The sequence below is a fragment of the Argopecten irradians genome, chromosome 3 (genome assembly GCF_041381155.1).
Source record: "Argopecten irradians isolate NY chromosome 3, Ai_NY, whole genome shotgun sequence".
Lineage (NCBI taxonomy): Eukaryota > Metazoa > Mollusca > Bivalvia > Pectinida > Pectinidae > Argopecten > Argopecten irradians.
This window is the reverse complement of record NC_091136.1, coordinates 29,595,419-29,612,132: the sequence shown is the minus strand read 5'-3', so window position 1 is coordinate 29,612,132 and position 16,714 is coordinate 29,595,419. Positions and strand designations below refer to the sequence as shown.

The following is a 16,714-nucleotide window of genomic DNA, read 5'->3' as shown; positions in this document are numbered from 1 at the left end:
TTTGTGAAATAGCTTGTGACTGCCTACACATATACAGCTCTACTTATCGATGTCTGTCAAATTCGTTTGACCGGTAGGCTAACTCACGAACGTTGGACTTTTAGTCAGTGGTGACTTACCGAGGCTGTCAATGCACTTGGGTATTCCATACCGTATTCCAAGAGTTCGTGCTATCAATCACGTTTATGCCAACACTCCATATAAGAGTGCACATCGCTGAGTTGTCTTAAATTTTGTGTACATTGTTCGTACACTTGTGTTTCTCTTCCGGTTTATGATACATTGACGCATGCGTTCTGTAGTATTATCGGAAACGTCGGATTATAGTAACCGGTCTATTTATAGAACTACTACAACCACCAGATGACTATTCATTGCCGAGCAGACGACACCACTGCAGAATGAGGGTTATTTAAAGGTCCACTATTTTTTCCGAAACGAATTCTGATCTTAAATTTGGCATATTTAATAAAAATGAGTTTGATCATTGTGTAAAGTCGAAAAAATTACAGCTAGATTCTAGTCATACAGAAATTGTACGTAATGATATTATTGAGTTCCACAACAATGAAGCTTTCTTTTTAAAGCGAGATTAATGTTTCTTTTTGATGATATATTTTAATACTCTGTCAGGGTTTTTTTTATATATTTTTATACTTGTTTTTCAATTATGGAAACTGATGACGGCTATATATATTTTTTTTATAAAATAATTAAATTAAATAACAGTGCTATTTCAGTTTTATTTGCTGAAAATCACTGTTTTTATTGATTTACTGGCAAAATCTTACTACAATCGAATAAAGCATGTTAAAATTAAGAATCTGTCTTGCAATTTCAGCGTGGTATTTGTTAATTAGCAAATTAGTTTGGGGAGTCTGGGGTATCCCCTGGAAAAATATTACGATTTAGAAAGCTTTGGTGTTTTTCGAGCGCCGATGGCGCGAGATTTTGGTGTTTTTGGGGTCCGGGGGTCTCACAATTTAGAATGGCTGAGATGATTTTTACGATGCATTTTGTTGAATTTGCGAGCGCCGTAGCCGCGAGATTTTTTTTTTTTTTTTTTTTTTTTTGTGGGGTACGGGGGTCTCCCCCTGAGAAAAAATATAACGATTTTATATTTTGATGATTTTAAAGCATTCTTAACACGGCACTTTTTCGATTTAAAGTTACCTGCATTTAGAAATGATAATTGCGAGTGTCGTTATACCATTATGCAACCCAGCTCCATCTGAACATACCGGATCCACACCATCGGCACATTGTTGTGTAACTCAAAATAATAATGATTTGATTTTCTTTCCAAGGTATATAAACAAATTAATCTTTTATTAAGTGTTTTTTGAAATAGTATAATCCCTTAATAGACATTTTAAGTCTAGTTCGTGTATATTGAATTTTCATTATTAAAGATTTGAATATTACGTGCTAAAGAAACGCGCCGCGCAGCGGAAAAGTTTCTAAATTGAAGTACAAAAATGTGCAGCAGGACCATTTTTTTCTTTCAATGTGTATTTGGGGGGGGGGGGCCCCCCCCCTGCCCCCGCTTCCTACGCCCCTGCATAGAGAACCAAGAACTGAGACTTTATGGCGTGATGCCATTTCTTACATTTTGACAGGAGTTGCTTCCCTTCTAATACTGCCACAACACAGGGTCATAACATGCACAAATGAAAGTATTGTTCGAGGTATGTGTTGTTTTATTAATACCATCATGTGTTTATGCATTGATTGACATATAGTTGCTTGGTAAGTATTTGATATTTGCGAATATTCGAGGAAGAGCTTCCTAGGAACTCCATGTCTAATATATTGCTGAATGTTTTCACGAACTTGTGGAAAATGAAAGTAGGTCATTCTAGCATATTGCTTATGATAACATGATATAGAATATAGGTAGTTGTTTATTTGTTTATTTTTCAGAAATTGAAAACAAAATATCACTAATTTGAGATGACATTATGCTTAAGTCATTGCTTTGTTTTCTTTTGTTGAGTAATATCCTCACTAGTTACAACAAAGTACAATAGTGTAACATTTTAGCTATGTGTACATTTTGTACAATGTTTATAAATGTAGGCCAAATTATGTACAACGTTTTTTAATGTAATAACTTATTTTATACATGTAGAACATTTAATATAAGTATAGTTTCAGTAAAAGAATAGGTGCGTAGTAATACCGTATATAAATCTACTAAGTAATATACATGTATTTGTCAAAAATGAACATTGTTTATTCAATACATTTGTGTATTCCCATGCACATGCATGCAGTCATTACTAATTTCATTTCCATTAGTTACGATGGATTTACATGTGTACAGGAGATGCATGCATCTGTAGAAGAACAGGGAAAATACACATTATGTCGAGTGCCCCGACCAGGAATCGAACCCGGGTCTCCGGCGTGGAAATCTACGGCTCTACTGACTGAGCCAAAGAAGCATGCTCCGTCAGCTGAGTGACAGAGACCGTATTTAACACTATTTACAAACCACACCGACCCGCTCCTTTTACACTACTCCCCCTATTTTTCTTGAGATTTCCTAAATCTCAACCCGTGACTCTTTAACCACCTACCATGGGTTATTTAGTTGGGCGCCAATGTAGAAGAACAGGAAAAATACACATTCCTGTCGAGTGCCCCGACCAAGAATTGAACCCGTGTCCCCGACGTGGAAATCTACGGCTCTACCGACTGAGCCAAAGAAGCATGCTCCGTCAGCTGAGTGACAGAGACCGTATTTAACACTATTTACAAACCACACCGACCCGCTCCTTTTACACATCAATGCTAAATAACAAGCAGGTATCATTAACAGCGTAGGTGGGAATCATTTTGCCATTCAGGTTCATACTGGTTCATACATTAAAAAAAACATTTACTCATTGTTTATGATTTCTTTCTATTAATTTAATTGAATGTAATTGCTCCATGAAATTACTAAGAGCCACAATAACAACAAAAATAAATGCATTATTTTTTCATCCCTTTTCATGTGAATTATCATTTCATATTTGATATTATCTTGTAGGTCTCTACTAAAGGTGTGATTACGGAGCCAGTCTGTTTATTGTTGACAACTCTGATTCAAACAGTAATCATGGGCGGTGAGAAAAAAGGTAAGATAATGAAAAGCACCTTAATTCTATTACCATATTCAATCCAATATGCCTCAATAATTGACAGAAATAAGAAGTCACTTATAGGACCGAACTGTGACTACCCTTTCACAAAGTTATTGCACAAAGTAAGCCATACAACATTACTACAGGTAAAGAAATCATTGGTTTTCATATTTTAATACAACGCGACTAGCATTTGTATTAATGCTATCTGGTTTACTATTAATGTGTAGGACTGAGTAGGACTTGCCCTACAATGACATCTAGTGGTGACCTCTTGAACCATTTCATTCACAAACTTCCATTCATGAATTCCCTATTCATTGAATAATATTCCTTTGGACCAATCAGTAGTCATGGGAAGACTGCATTCTGATTGGTAGAATACACAGAGTGTGTATAGAATACACAGAGTGTTATATAATACACAGCCCATCTAAGTCAACTGTTGCCTGCTGGTGACTCCTCTGTCCAACTTACATAATCTCTATTAATGATAATTCAAATTGGACTTACTATCTAAGGCTTATAGACATAAGAGTTTTAAAGTAAACTAATCATATGCCCTTTTTGTGTACTTTAAAATAATGTTTTTAAATGAATGTTAAACACAGATCTGAGGTAAAGGCAAAATAACTTATAAGGCTGCCCTCATATGTGCATGGTTTTACCAAAATAAGTGTGTGCAACATAAGAAACAAGAGTATATTAAGGATAAAAACTCATTTTAATGAAGACTTTTGTTTTCTTTGTAATTTTCATGTAGGAACTTTAATTAAGAAAAATATCAAAACATATGTATATTTTCTGTGATCAGTTTAATGTTCTTGAAATAATTGATATTAAAGTCTTTATAAAATGGTCTATATATATTTGATTTTGGAAATTCATTTGATATCATTCTATTTTTCTGTTTCTGCTGCGTTGTATTTGCAGTACTTTGATTTATCTTACATATTTTTTTTAAATAACAGAGAAAACAAACCAAAAGATTTATCTATGAATGGACTGAATAAGTCATATATTTCATTTATCATATTTTTAATCACTTTGGATATTTGTACCTCAGATCAGTCAATGAAAGTCTAGTCTATTCATAAATTATATTATTTTTCAGATGGTTATAAAAGAAGACATAAGCGAGACAGTTCTTCATCTTCATCATCATCATCATCATCCTCAGAAAGTGACTCATCCAGTAGCTCTTCTGATTCAGGTATTATTTTGATAATGTTATTATTCCCCATAACGTTATGATACATTTGAGGTAAACAACTTTTTTTGAAAGCTAGCATTTCTGGTATTGGGGAAAATAAAAGTACATTAAGAGCATTAAGTTTGAATAATATGTTAAACAGCATAACAACATTTAAGATTAATTAATGATTTGCTAGAATTAGAAAACGAGATTAAATCTTGTATTTATTTTTTATTTAGAGAATATGCAAAAATGTACCAAGCAATTTTACTAAATAACCTGAGTACCAGGTAGATTTCAATTTCAATGTAGCTACACAAAATGAGAAACAAATTATAAATATGCGACAGTTACACATGTATTTTTCTTTGTTTCATATTTTTAGATTCATCAAGAGAAAGAAGAAAGTCCCACAAACGTTCCAGAAGTTCCAGTTCAGGTCAGTGTGCTATATGTCTGACATGTAAGAAACTAGTGTGGTTTTAGCTGTACTATAGTCTTATATTAGATTGCAGTAATTTGAAAATGGATCCAGTCAATTTGAAAGGAAGAGGGGCATCCCCCACCAACTGTCCACCTTTTGCTGATTTTGTCTCAATTTAAGTGAATTTCTTTGTAATGTTCACTCCCGTTTCCCTATCCAATTCTTTGCCCATTGACAGGAACAAATTTGAATCTATTTAAAATCCACCAATCAGCTATAGATTTCTCACTCTGCATATTGTTCATTGTTGTGATTTCTGCTTTTTATCAGATTCATCACCAGACAGAAAGAACAAATCTCGCAAGCGATCCCACAGTTCAAAATCAGATATAAATCAAATATGTATAAAGAAATTTTTGCTGCCGATAAGAGCTGCTACCCTTTGGATGAGCAAAATGAACATGTTTTCTTTTTCTAATTTACCAGCAGGAAGCACACCTACTATCACGTTTGTTCTGGTCTGGTGCTGCAATTACCAAAAATCTATACAAAATCTATGCAAAATTTGTAGTCACATTTGATTTTTAGCTCACCTGGCTCATTGAGCTAATAAAATGGTGTTGCGTCCCTCCGTCGTCCGTCAACTTTATACAAAAATCTCTACTAATCATAAATGGCTGAATGGATTTTAACCAGGTCTGAAGCTTCCTTGGGTGAAGGGAATCAATTTTGTATAAACGGTGTGTCTGGTCCCCCAGGGGCCTGAGGGGCGGGACCCAATAGGGAAAATATAGCAAATTCTTTAAAATCCTTCTTCTTCTGTAGGAATAAAGAGATTAGTTCTAATTTGATCTGAAGCTTCCCTTAAAAAACAGGAACCGATTCTGTATAAACGTTGGGTCTGGTCCCCCAAGGGACTGAAGAGCAGGGTCCAATATGGAAAATATAGCAAATTCTTTGTAATCCTTCTTCTGTAGGAATGAAGGGATTTAGTTCTAATTTAGTCTGAAGCCTGAGAGGTAGGGCCAAATATGGAAAATGTAGCAATTTCTTTGTAATCCTTCTTCTGTAGGAATGAAGGGATTTAGTTCTAATTTAGTCTGAAGCCTGAGAGGTAGGGCCAAATATGGAAAATGTAGCAAATTCTTTAAAATCCTTCTGTAGAAATAGATAAAGTTCAAATCTAATGCCTACAAGTTGGTAGCTTGTGTTCTTAGCCTGGAACATGTTAGCGATACATGGCCCAATGGGCCTCTTGTTTCTAATTTAGAGATCTTGACATGTATCGGCTGTGCTAAAATGCACTGAAGAATTTCCCCCTAGAAAACCTTATAAAAACTCAGATTATTTCCTTGCTGCAAGTTATTTCTGACAAATCTAATCAACATTTGATTTTTTTGTTTTAACCAGAATATCGACCTTCAAAGAAGAAAATGCACAAAAGAAGCAGATCTTCTAGTTCAAGTTCATCAGGTCAGTATATAATAGATCTAGTTTTTACAGGACTTGTTTTCAATATCTTATCAAACTGTGATTTTGGTGCTGATAGATGTGCAGGATAGGGGATATATTTTTCAATCAATTCAGAATTCTCCACTAAATTTTATAGAGCGATAGGTGAATCAGTGATAAGTTACTTTGATTGTGTTTTGATTGACAGTAAATTTTGAGAGTATGACAGTAGCTGAGATTGCTTGAAACAATTGAAAAAAGGAAAACGTTTTATTGTCTGATAAACCAGATGATGATATAACAAATACATAAATAAACTCAAATTCCAATTTTGTTGTATCAATATATGATAATAGCTTATCTTACATAATTTCCCATTAGCAACAGTTTATATATTACAATAATTTTAAATGCATATAAAAGTTACTCCAATAAAGCAGTTTCAAACACATGATGATAAGTAATACCATTTTATTTATCATTTGAAGTAAATGTATAAACATCATTTGAAAACAGACGTGTTTTGAGTAGATTTATATGAATTTTTAAATACAGAAAATGAGAAGAAGCGAAAGAAGAAGCATGGTCACAAACATAAGGTATTTAATATATTGAAATCGTTTTTAGGTCACCTGAGGCAAAGTCTCAAGTGACCTCGTGTGTTCTTAAACAATTTACATTTTCGACTTCTTCTCCAAAACTGCTAAAGTAAATTCAATGAAATTTTTCACAAACCTTCTAAGGCATAAGGCCAATCAAAATTGTGAATTATATGGTTCCCACCCCTTCACCATTGATAGATATGGTAGAATCAAATACTCTTCAAAGATTGAAAGGTCTCAAGGCCGTCTACCAAAATTGTGAATGTCATGACCTTGGGTCTCAGATTTTTCCCTGGGAAAGGGGTAAAATTAACTAGTTTAAAGAGGAAAAAACCATTTATGAGTATAATTTGCTGAATTTTCATAAGAAATGAGTCAAACTTGGTTAGAATTATAAGTCTGAGATAGCATTTTAACTTCATATCCATAAAGGTTCTTGCTGACCCCCAGGGGCCAGACGGACGGGATCAAAAAGGGTCAAAATGGCTAAAATTTTAAAAAAAATCTTCTTCTCAACCTGCAGATGAGGTAGAACCAAATACTCTTCATAAATTGAAAGGTCTTAAGGACCACTACCAAAACTCACAGGGGGCCAACTCAATGAAAATGGGTGTTGTCATACATTTTTTGTATTTGGAGGATGGACTGATGAGTATATATGACAGTCATGTGATTTTTTTTCAAAAAATATGAGATTTGAAAAATTCTTAAAAAATCGGGATATTTACTAGTATAAATTTATAGTAAATATCCCGATTTATTAATAATTTTTCAAATCTTGTATTTTTTGAAAAAAAAATCACATGACTGTCTTATATACTCATCAGTCCATCCTCCAAATACAAAAAATGTATGACAACATCCATTTTCATTGAGTTGGCCCCCTGTGCCAAAACTGTGAATTTCATGGCCTGGGGTATCAGTTTTCCCCTTGGAGGGGTCAAATTTGCTATATTTAGTTTATATAGGAAAACACATTTATAAGTATTATTTGCTTAATTTTCATAGGAAATGTAACAGATGTAATGGAGCCAAATACTCTTCATACAAAATATAGATTAAAAGGTTAAATTGATATCATCAAGAACCTAATGTGTTTATATGTTTTTGTTTCATTCTGTATTTTGTATTCATACTTATGAATTAATTAAGTTGTTATTAGTTTTTGTCTCTGTTGCATAAACCATGGCAACCTTGACCTTTGACCTGGTGATGAAATGTGGCTTTGTGTAAAACTAACCATGAACAACTCCATGTGTGAACATATTTGACTCCAAAGAAAAAATCAAAGAAACACCACAGACATTCCAGAGATGAGAAAGATGGACCAGTACAGTTGTCAAAGGTAAGGATTGTTATATAGTGGCCCTGTACAGTTGTCAAAGGTAAGAATTGTTATATAGTGTGGCCCTGTACAGTTGTCAAAGGTAAGGATTGTTATATAGTGTGGCCATGTACAGTTGTCAAAGGTAAGGATTGTTATATAGTGGCCCTGTACAGTTGTCAAAGGTAAGGATTGTTATATAGTGTGGCCCTGTACAGTTGTCAAAGGTAAGGATTGTTATATAGTGGCCCTGTACAGTTGTCAAAGGTAAGGATTGTTATATAGTGTGGCCCTGTACAGTTGTCAAAGGTAAGGATTGTTATATAGTGGCCCTGTACAGTTGTCAAAGGTAAGGATTGTTATATAGTGGCCCTGTACAGTTGTCAAAGGTAAGGATTGTTATATAGTGGCCCAGTACAGTTGTCAAAGGTAAGGATTGTTATATAGTGGCCCTGTACAGTTGTCAAAGGTAAGGATTGTTATATAGTGGCCCTGTACAGTTGTCAAAGGTAAGACTTGTTATATAGTGGGGCCCTGTACAGTTGTCAAAGGTAAGGATTGTTATATATAGTGGCCCTGTACAGTTGTCAAAGGTAAGGATTGTTATATAGTGGCCCTGTACAGTTCAAAGGTAAGGATTGTTATATAGTGTGGCCCTGTACAGTTGTCAAAGGTAAGGATGTTATATAGTGGCCCGTACAGTTGTCAAAGGTAAGGATTGTTATATAGTGTGGCCCGTACAGTTGTCAAAGGTAAGGATTGTTATATAGTGGGCTGTACAGTTGTCAAAGGTAAGGATTGTTATATATAGTGTGGCCCAGTACAGTTGTCAAAGGTAAGGATTGTTATATAGTGGCCCTGTACAGTTGTCAAAGGTAAGGATTGTTATATAGTGTGCCCTGTACAGTTGTCAAAGGTAAGGATTGTTATATAGTGGCCCTGTACAGTTGTCAAAGGTAAGGATTGTTATATAGTGGCCCTGTACAGTTGTCAAAGGTAAGGATTGTTATATAGTGGCCCTGTACAGTTGTCAAAGGTAAGGATTGTTATATAGTGGCCCTGTACAGTTGTCAAAGGTAAGGATTGTTATATAGTGTGGCCCTGTACAGTTGTCAAAGGTAAGGATTGTTATATAGTGGCCCTGTACAGTTGTCAAAGGTAAGGATTGTTATATAGTGTGGCCCGTACAGTTGTCAAAGGTAAGGATTGTTATATAGTGGCCCTGTACAGTTGTCAAAGGTAAGGATTGTTATATATAGTGGCCCTGTACAGTTGTCAAAGGTAAGGATTGTTATATAGTGGCCCTGTACAGTTGTCAAAGGTAAGGATTGTTATATAGTGTGGCCATGTACAGTTGTCAAAGGTAAGGATTGTTATATAGTGTGGCCCTGTACAGTTGTCAAAGGTAAGGATTGTTATATAGTGGCCCTGTACAGTTGTCAAAGGTAAGGATTGTTATATAGTGTGGCCCTGTACAGTTGTCAAAGGTAAGGATTGTTATATAGTGGCCCTGTACAGTTGTCAAAGGTAAGGATTGTTATATAGTGTGGCCCTGTACAGTTGTCAAAGGTAAGGATTGTTATATAGTGTGGCCCTGTACAGTTGTCAAAGGTAAGGATTGTTATATAGTGGCCCTGTACAGTTGTCAAAGGTAAGGATTGTTATATAGTGGCCCTGTACAGTTGTCAAAGGTAAGGATTGTTATATAGTGGCCCTGTACAGTTGTCAAAGGTAAGGATTGTTATATAGTGGCCCAGTACAGTTGTCAAAGGTAAGGATTGTTATATAGTGGCCCTGTACAGTTGTCAAAGGTAAGGATTGTTATATAGTGTGGCCATGTACAGTTGTCAAAGGTAAGGATTGTTATATAGTGGCCCTGTACAGTTGTCAAAGGTAAGGATTGTTATATAGTGTGATACCAGTACAGTTGTCAAAGGTAAGGATTGTTATATAGTGTGGCCCTGTACAGTTGTCAAAGGTAAGGATTGTTATATAGAGGCCCTGTACAGTTGTCAAAGGTAAGGATTGTTATATAGTGTGGCCATGTACAGTTGTCAAAGGTAAGGATTGTTATATAGTGGCCCAGTACAGTTGTCAAAGGTAAGGATTGTTATATAGTGGCCCTGTACAGTTGTCAAAGGTAAGGATTGTTATATAGTGTGGCCCTGTACAGTTGTCAAAGGTAAGGATTGTTATATAGTGTGGCCATGTACAGTTGTCAAAGGTAAGGATTGTTATATAGTGGCCCAGTACAGTTGTCAAAGGTAAGGATTGTTATATAGTGGCCCTGTACAGTTGTCAAAGGTAAGGATTGTTATATATAGTGGCCCTGTACAGTTGTCAAAGGTAAGGATTGTTATATAGTGGCCCTGTACAGTTGTCAAAGGTAAGGATTGTTATATAGTGGCCCAGTACAGTTGTCAAAGGTAAGGATTGTTATATAGTGGCCCTGTACAGTTGTCAAAGGTAAGGATTGTTATATAGTGGCCCTGTACAGTTGTCAAAGGTAAGGATTGTTATATAGTGGCCCTGTACAGTTGTCAAAGGTAAGGATTGTTATATAGTGGCCCAGTACAGTTGTCAAAGGTAAGGATTGTTATATAGTGGCCCTGTACAGTTGTCAAAGGTAAGGATTGTTTTATATAGTGGCCCTGTCCAGTTGTCAAAGGTAAGGATTGTTATATAGTGGCCCTGTACAGTTGTCAAAGGTAAGGATTGTTATATAGTGGCCCTGTACAGTTGTCAAAGGTAAGGATTGTTATATAGTGGCCCTGTACAGTTGTCAAAGGTAAGGATTGTTATAGGCCGTACAGTGTCAAGGTAAGGATTGTTATATAGTGGCCCTGTCATACAGTTGTCAAAGGTAAGGATTGTTATATAGTGGCCCTGTACAGTGGTCAAAGGTAAGGATTGTTATATAGTGGCCCTGTACAGTTGTCAAAGGTAAGGATTGTTATATAGTGGCCCTGTACAGTGGTCAAAGGTAAGGATTGTTGTATAGTGGCCCAGTACAGTTGTCAAAGGTAAGGATTGTTATATAGTGGCCCTGTACAGTTGTCAAAGGTAAGGATTGTTATATAGTGGCCCTGTACAGTTGTCAAAGGTAAGGATTGTTATATAGTGGCCCTGTACAGTTGTCAAAGGTAAGGATTGTTATATAGTGGGCCCTGTACAGTTGTCAAAGGTAAGGATTGTTATATAGTGGCCCTGTACAGTTGTCAAAGGTAAGGATTGTTATATAGTGGCCCTGTACAGTTGTCAAAGGTAAGGATTGTTATATAGTGGCCCTGTACAGTGGTCAAAGGTAAGGATTGTTATATAGTGGCCCTGTACAGTTGTCAAAGGTAAGGATTGTTATATAGTGGCCCTGTACAGTTGTCAAAGGTAAGGATTGTTATATAGTGGCCCTGTACAGTTGTCAAAGGTAAGGATTGTTATATAGTGGCCCTGTACAGTGGTCAAAGGTAAGGATTGTTATATAGTGGCCCTGTACAGTTGTCAAGGTAAGGATTGTTATAAAGTTGCCCTGTACAGTGTCAAAGGTAAGGATTGTTATATAGTGGCCCTGTACAGTGTCAAAGGTAAGGATTGTTATATAGTGGCCCTGTACAGTGTCAAAGGTAAGGATTGTTATATAGTGGCCCTGTACAGTTGTCAAGGTAAGGATTGTTATAAGTGCCCTGTACAGTGGTCAAAGGTAAGGATTGTTATATAGTGTGGCCATGTACAGTTGTCAAAGGTAAGGATTGTTATATAGTGGCCCTGTACAGTTGTCAAAGGTAAGGATTGTTATATAGTGTGGCCATGTACAGTTGTCAAAGGTAAGGATTGTTATATAGTGGCCCAGTACAGTTGTCAAAGGTAAGGATTGTTATATGTGTGATTGTTATAGTGCCCAGTACAGTTGTCAAAGGTAAGGATTGTTATATAGTGGCCCAGTACAGTAGTCAAAGGTAAGGATTGTTATATAGTGGCCCTGTACAGTAGTCAAAGGTAAGGATTGTTATATAGTGTGGCCCTGTACGGTGGTCAAAGGTGAGGATTGTTATATAGTGTGGCCCTGTACAGTTGTCAAAGGTAAGGATTGTTATATAGTGGTGGCCCTGTACAGTTGTCAAAGGTAAGGATGGTTAGATAGTGTGGCCCTGTACAGTAGTCAAAGGTAAGGATTATTATAAAGTTGCCCTGTACAGTTGTCAAAGGTAAGGATTGTTATATAGTGGCCCTGTACAGTGGTCAAAGGTAAGGATTGTTAAATAGTGGCCATGTACAGTTGTCAAAGGAAATTATTGATATGTAATACCCTTATATGTGATATCAATTGATTCACTCCTCTAAATCATCATAAAAAACAGTGTTTACTCAATGTATTTGGAGAAAATGCTATAGCACATATTAGACAGTGTTTTCCATAATTCATGTTTGTGTTGTTAGCACCAAACTATGATTGTTACCTAAAGGTGATCTTATAATTAGCACCGAAATATGATTATCACAAATATCTCGTAAACAGTATCCTTTTTAACTGACTATCTAATTGCTTTTGAAATATTTTCTAGCTTCGTTTGTTAAATACAGAATATTCAATACAATGTCTTGATTTAAGATAAGGGATTTGCTTGGTGGCTAAGTGTCTATGTGAAGTAACTTTATAACTAAAATATGATTCCATAAAACTATTTTTTACTACCAAGGAAAGACTACGTGTATGAAATTTCATACTTCCATACATTGCATTACCAATAAAAACAGAGAATAAAGTTCTTAATGACATTGAATTACACACTTAATTACCTCCCAAGTTTCCAACCATCTGACCAAATCGATGATTAAGAAGGACAAGCAATTGTCCGTGTTATCTCCCTTTCTCCTATCCTGACGTTATCACAGTATAAAATATTGTCATTTTATAAGACTCATTGAAAAGGGCGATGTTGTATGAAATATGTAACAAACAAGAAAATAGAAAAAAAGTCCGACGAATTTTAATGTTATCTATGAAATATTTTTTTAGAATCTTCAACACAAACGATGACTAATATTAGGTATTACCAAAAGGCATCAATGACCGAAAGGGTGTTTGGATATGAAATGTACATAATACTTAAAAATTACACGTCAGAAAAATAGTCGAATAACTCATTAAAAGGTGACTAGTCAATAAATTTCTTCAGTATGATACACTGGACGATCGATTAGTGTAAGATAATGGCAGAAGATGGTCCTACATTCAGGCACAAAAAAGTCTTCTCAAAAACATTTGACAGAAGGGGAGAACTTCTCAAGACCAGCTTACATATGGGAAAACTTAATCATATTTGTGGTCCCTTAAGCGGTACTCAAAGAATGAATAAGCCCAACATAATCATGCAATATAAATACACATTTAAGAAATAGAATACGTATATATCGGAGTCGATCGCACCATAATACTGATAGGACATGGTACTGAGACTTGAAAGTGTCATTTAAGGACTACTGACAGCTAAAACTAAATTTGAAACAAATGCTTTTGCTAGCAATCATTTCAATACAGTACTTCACTGCTTCATTTTTAGTTATATTCACGTTTTGACAAGTGAGAATGTCCTAAAACATGATATCGTAAATGTTAATGCTAGCATTGGGTAACTTAATATACCAGATGCTTCACGTGATACATAATCTTCATTACATATGTTCGTAAAGAAATTATTTTTATATTCGATAATGTGAACAAGTATTAGTGCTCGGAAATCAGTATCATTATCATCTTTTGCTGCAGTTCATAAAACGATCACACAGCAAGGACGGAAATAGGAGCGCGATTTCTGGAAAAAAGATAAAGATGAAAGTAAAGAAATCAAAGAAAGACATAGCTGTAAGTATTCAAGTGTATCATGAATTTAATTTACAGTATCAATATTGCTTTGTCTATTGAACAGTAACTTTATAAAGTTATACGTGCCGTAATTTTCATACGGACAATCAAAAGTTGCAAAAATTTTGAGGGTAACAATACCTACAATGCATAGGTATTAATCATTCGTATTAAAGTGCATCAGTTATTTTTATCAAAATTTATGAAAGAATAACATCAAAGCACTTGCAGTATATGATCCAATAATAGAAAGTGTCGTCAGCCTTTTCATTGGTTTCATGAAAATTGGTAAGAAGAGGAAACGAATGAATATACAGTAACAAAGACGCAGTAGACTTGATGAACGCAGTATTTCTATGAAATGATAAATATTAACTTATAACGTGATTTGTGAATAGATCCCTACAAATAAGTTACGTGTATTGTATAGACTCTGATATTTAGTTATAAATCAAAGTTATATGTGCCCTAACTGGGCGAACATTTTGACATGTTATTTTCTCTTCATTAATCTATTGGAAACCATAAGGTTTGTTGAAATCATATACCACGATTTGGCTTCATGGTCTGACCTAAAATATCTGTACTCATTTCACTTCATTTAAGATGTAAAGATGATTTTTGGCAATAATGCAAAATCATTTTCTGCTCATATTTGTATTTGTAAAATTAAAACCAATGCAGCATTAAAAGTATTGTAATTCTCAAAATATTGGTAACCTTTGGTGACGAATAACATAAAAGGCTGATCTTAGTGAGTATGAAAAATACGGCACATATAACTATGAAAAATATTGTAGAATTCTCGAATTCGTCAACCGTATTTCTTATTTAACTCCAGGACCTGTAAATTGAATGTTTTAGACGGTATATATTTAACTTGTCCCAAATTCTTTTTAATTCAAATTCAATGTTGTGATGAAATTCGTTTCAAAATTTTATTTTGAGCCTCATGATATCTCGCGAAAACTCGTAAAATGCATCTATGTCATAAATTTAATATCTCGGGAATGTGTTTTTGGATCTTATAGTATAGAATATTAAAGTTTGTTTTGAAATCTTTTCGGTATAATCTGTAAACTAGATATAGTAGTTACTTATGGAATCAATACACACGTAAATGTTGAAGTTTAATACGCTTTTACCTATTTTCTAAACCCACGTATACAGTAGAAGATACCAGATTATAATGATTCATATATGTAAATATTTTTTTATATATCCATAATAGGTAAAAAGACTTACATCTGTGTATCAATATGTTAGGTTCATCTGTAGGGTAGTCGGATGTGATCTGTTTCATTCTCCCTCCTACACACTAACACAGCATTTTAATTGTCCAGTAAAATGTGCAATGTATTTTTATTGCATTTCGTAAGTGAGAATTCTCGGTGTGTAACATTTGAGCGATTTAAATTTATTTTACAGATTGATTTTAATGCACTAAATATATTTACTTAAAAAATGGATTTTTCGGGCGTGGAATTGTCAATTCAAACTTCAAACAGTTCGCGATGTGGAAATTTCCGCGGTATCAGTCATGCTGAATACATAAATTCGAAAATTTTGGAAATATGTGAAACTTTCGCATTTAATCAATAAGCGATTTTTATCCATATTGTATTACATAAATATAACGTGTTTCTTTCATGGTACCTTGGATATTAACACTAGATAATGATCCTTCATACGACAATATTGTTCAGCAATTTCGGCAGAACCAGTGATATTCGACTTGCCTGTTTACACATTTTCTTTTTACAGATGGCCAAAAACCGTGCTCAGAAGTTAGACTTTCTAAATGCAGTGTTGTAGCGAACATCTCCCTTGCAAGTGGCTACATCGGGATACCAACGGTGTAACGGCATACTATTATTATGAGAAGAATATGATTGTTGCAGAATTTTATTGTTACAGATATTAAAAACACTTTAAAATAAAAAAATGATTTTATTTGAAGTGGATTTGCTTGATTAATTTATTATTTAACAGTTCATGTTTTAAAACGAGGGGTTAATGTGTGCTAAACATAGAAGTATATAAGGATACAGACAGTTATGCAAAAGATGGCTATGACTAGGAACTCCTAAAGGTTGAGCGTTTTGTAGTACATGTACGCGAGACAGACATTAATGTCATAGTTTTTCATTAAACACTATGAACCTCAATATTCTAGAATACTGAAAATCATTAGAATACATATTAAGTATTTATAGATGTGAGATAATAAAAAAAATATTATTATAAACGTAGAACAAAGTATCAAAAAAACAGTGATTATTGAATTATTCCAAAACCATTTACTTATTTGTTCCATGGAACATTTAAATCAAACATATCAAAAGAAATAACAGTAATTAAAAATCGAGTTTTTGCTTCTGGATTTGACTCATTTCAGCAGATCCAATCCAGTGCTTGCTAAGAAACTGATACAAATATTTTTTATGAACTTGATATCTCCTCGATATTTTGACAAACACATAGTAGAAATTATAATTGATTGGTAAATACAATATCTAGCTATATAAGTAACAGCTTGAACGAAAATATTAATACTATATTGGTGAGTTTATAGGTCAACAACAATGGGTTTTTTCAATATCCCAACATTGTATTGACAAAAAATGTTAAATGTCAATAGGATTGGACACCAAGATTGCCTATATTAGTCTTCTACTTATACAAGTGATACAAACAAAATAAACATAACACATATATACATGGTT

General features: G+C 34.5%; 1 protein-coding gene across 3 annotated transcripts; it reads left to right on the top strand.

Moving 5' to 3' along the window:
• The first annotated feature begins 1,616 nt into the window (after positions 1-1,616).
• LOC138318144 (protein FAM133-like) lies at positions 1,617-15,947 on the top strand. 3 transcript variants are annotated; one of them, XM_069260275.1, is made up of 10 exons: positions 1,617-1,688; positions 3,038-3,125; positions 4,246-4,344; positions 4,712-4,765; positions 5,081-5,138; positions 6,162-6,223; positions 6,758-6,801; positions 8,084-8,149; positions 13,893-13,988; positions 15,753-15,947. In XM_069260275.1, the coding sequence occupies exons 1-10, from the start codon at positions 1,671-1,673 to the stop codon at positions 15,801-15,803; spliced, it is 636 nt and encodes a 211-aa protein (XP_069116376.1). In that variant the 5' UTR covers positions 1,617-1,670; the 3' UTR covers positions 15,804-15,947. The 3 variants fall into 3 exon arrangements, with proteins under 3 accessions (XP_069116376.1, XP_069116377.1, XP_069116375.1); XM_069260274.1 differs by lacking the exon at positions 1,617-1,688 and adding an exon at positions 1,827-1,848; XM_069260276.1 differs by lacking the exons at positions 1,617-1,688; positions 5,081-5,138 and adding an exon at positions 1,826-1,848 and having other exon boundaries at positions 6,161-6,223.
• Positions 15,948-16,714: the final 767 nt, after the last annotated feature.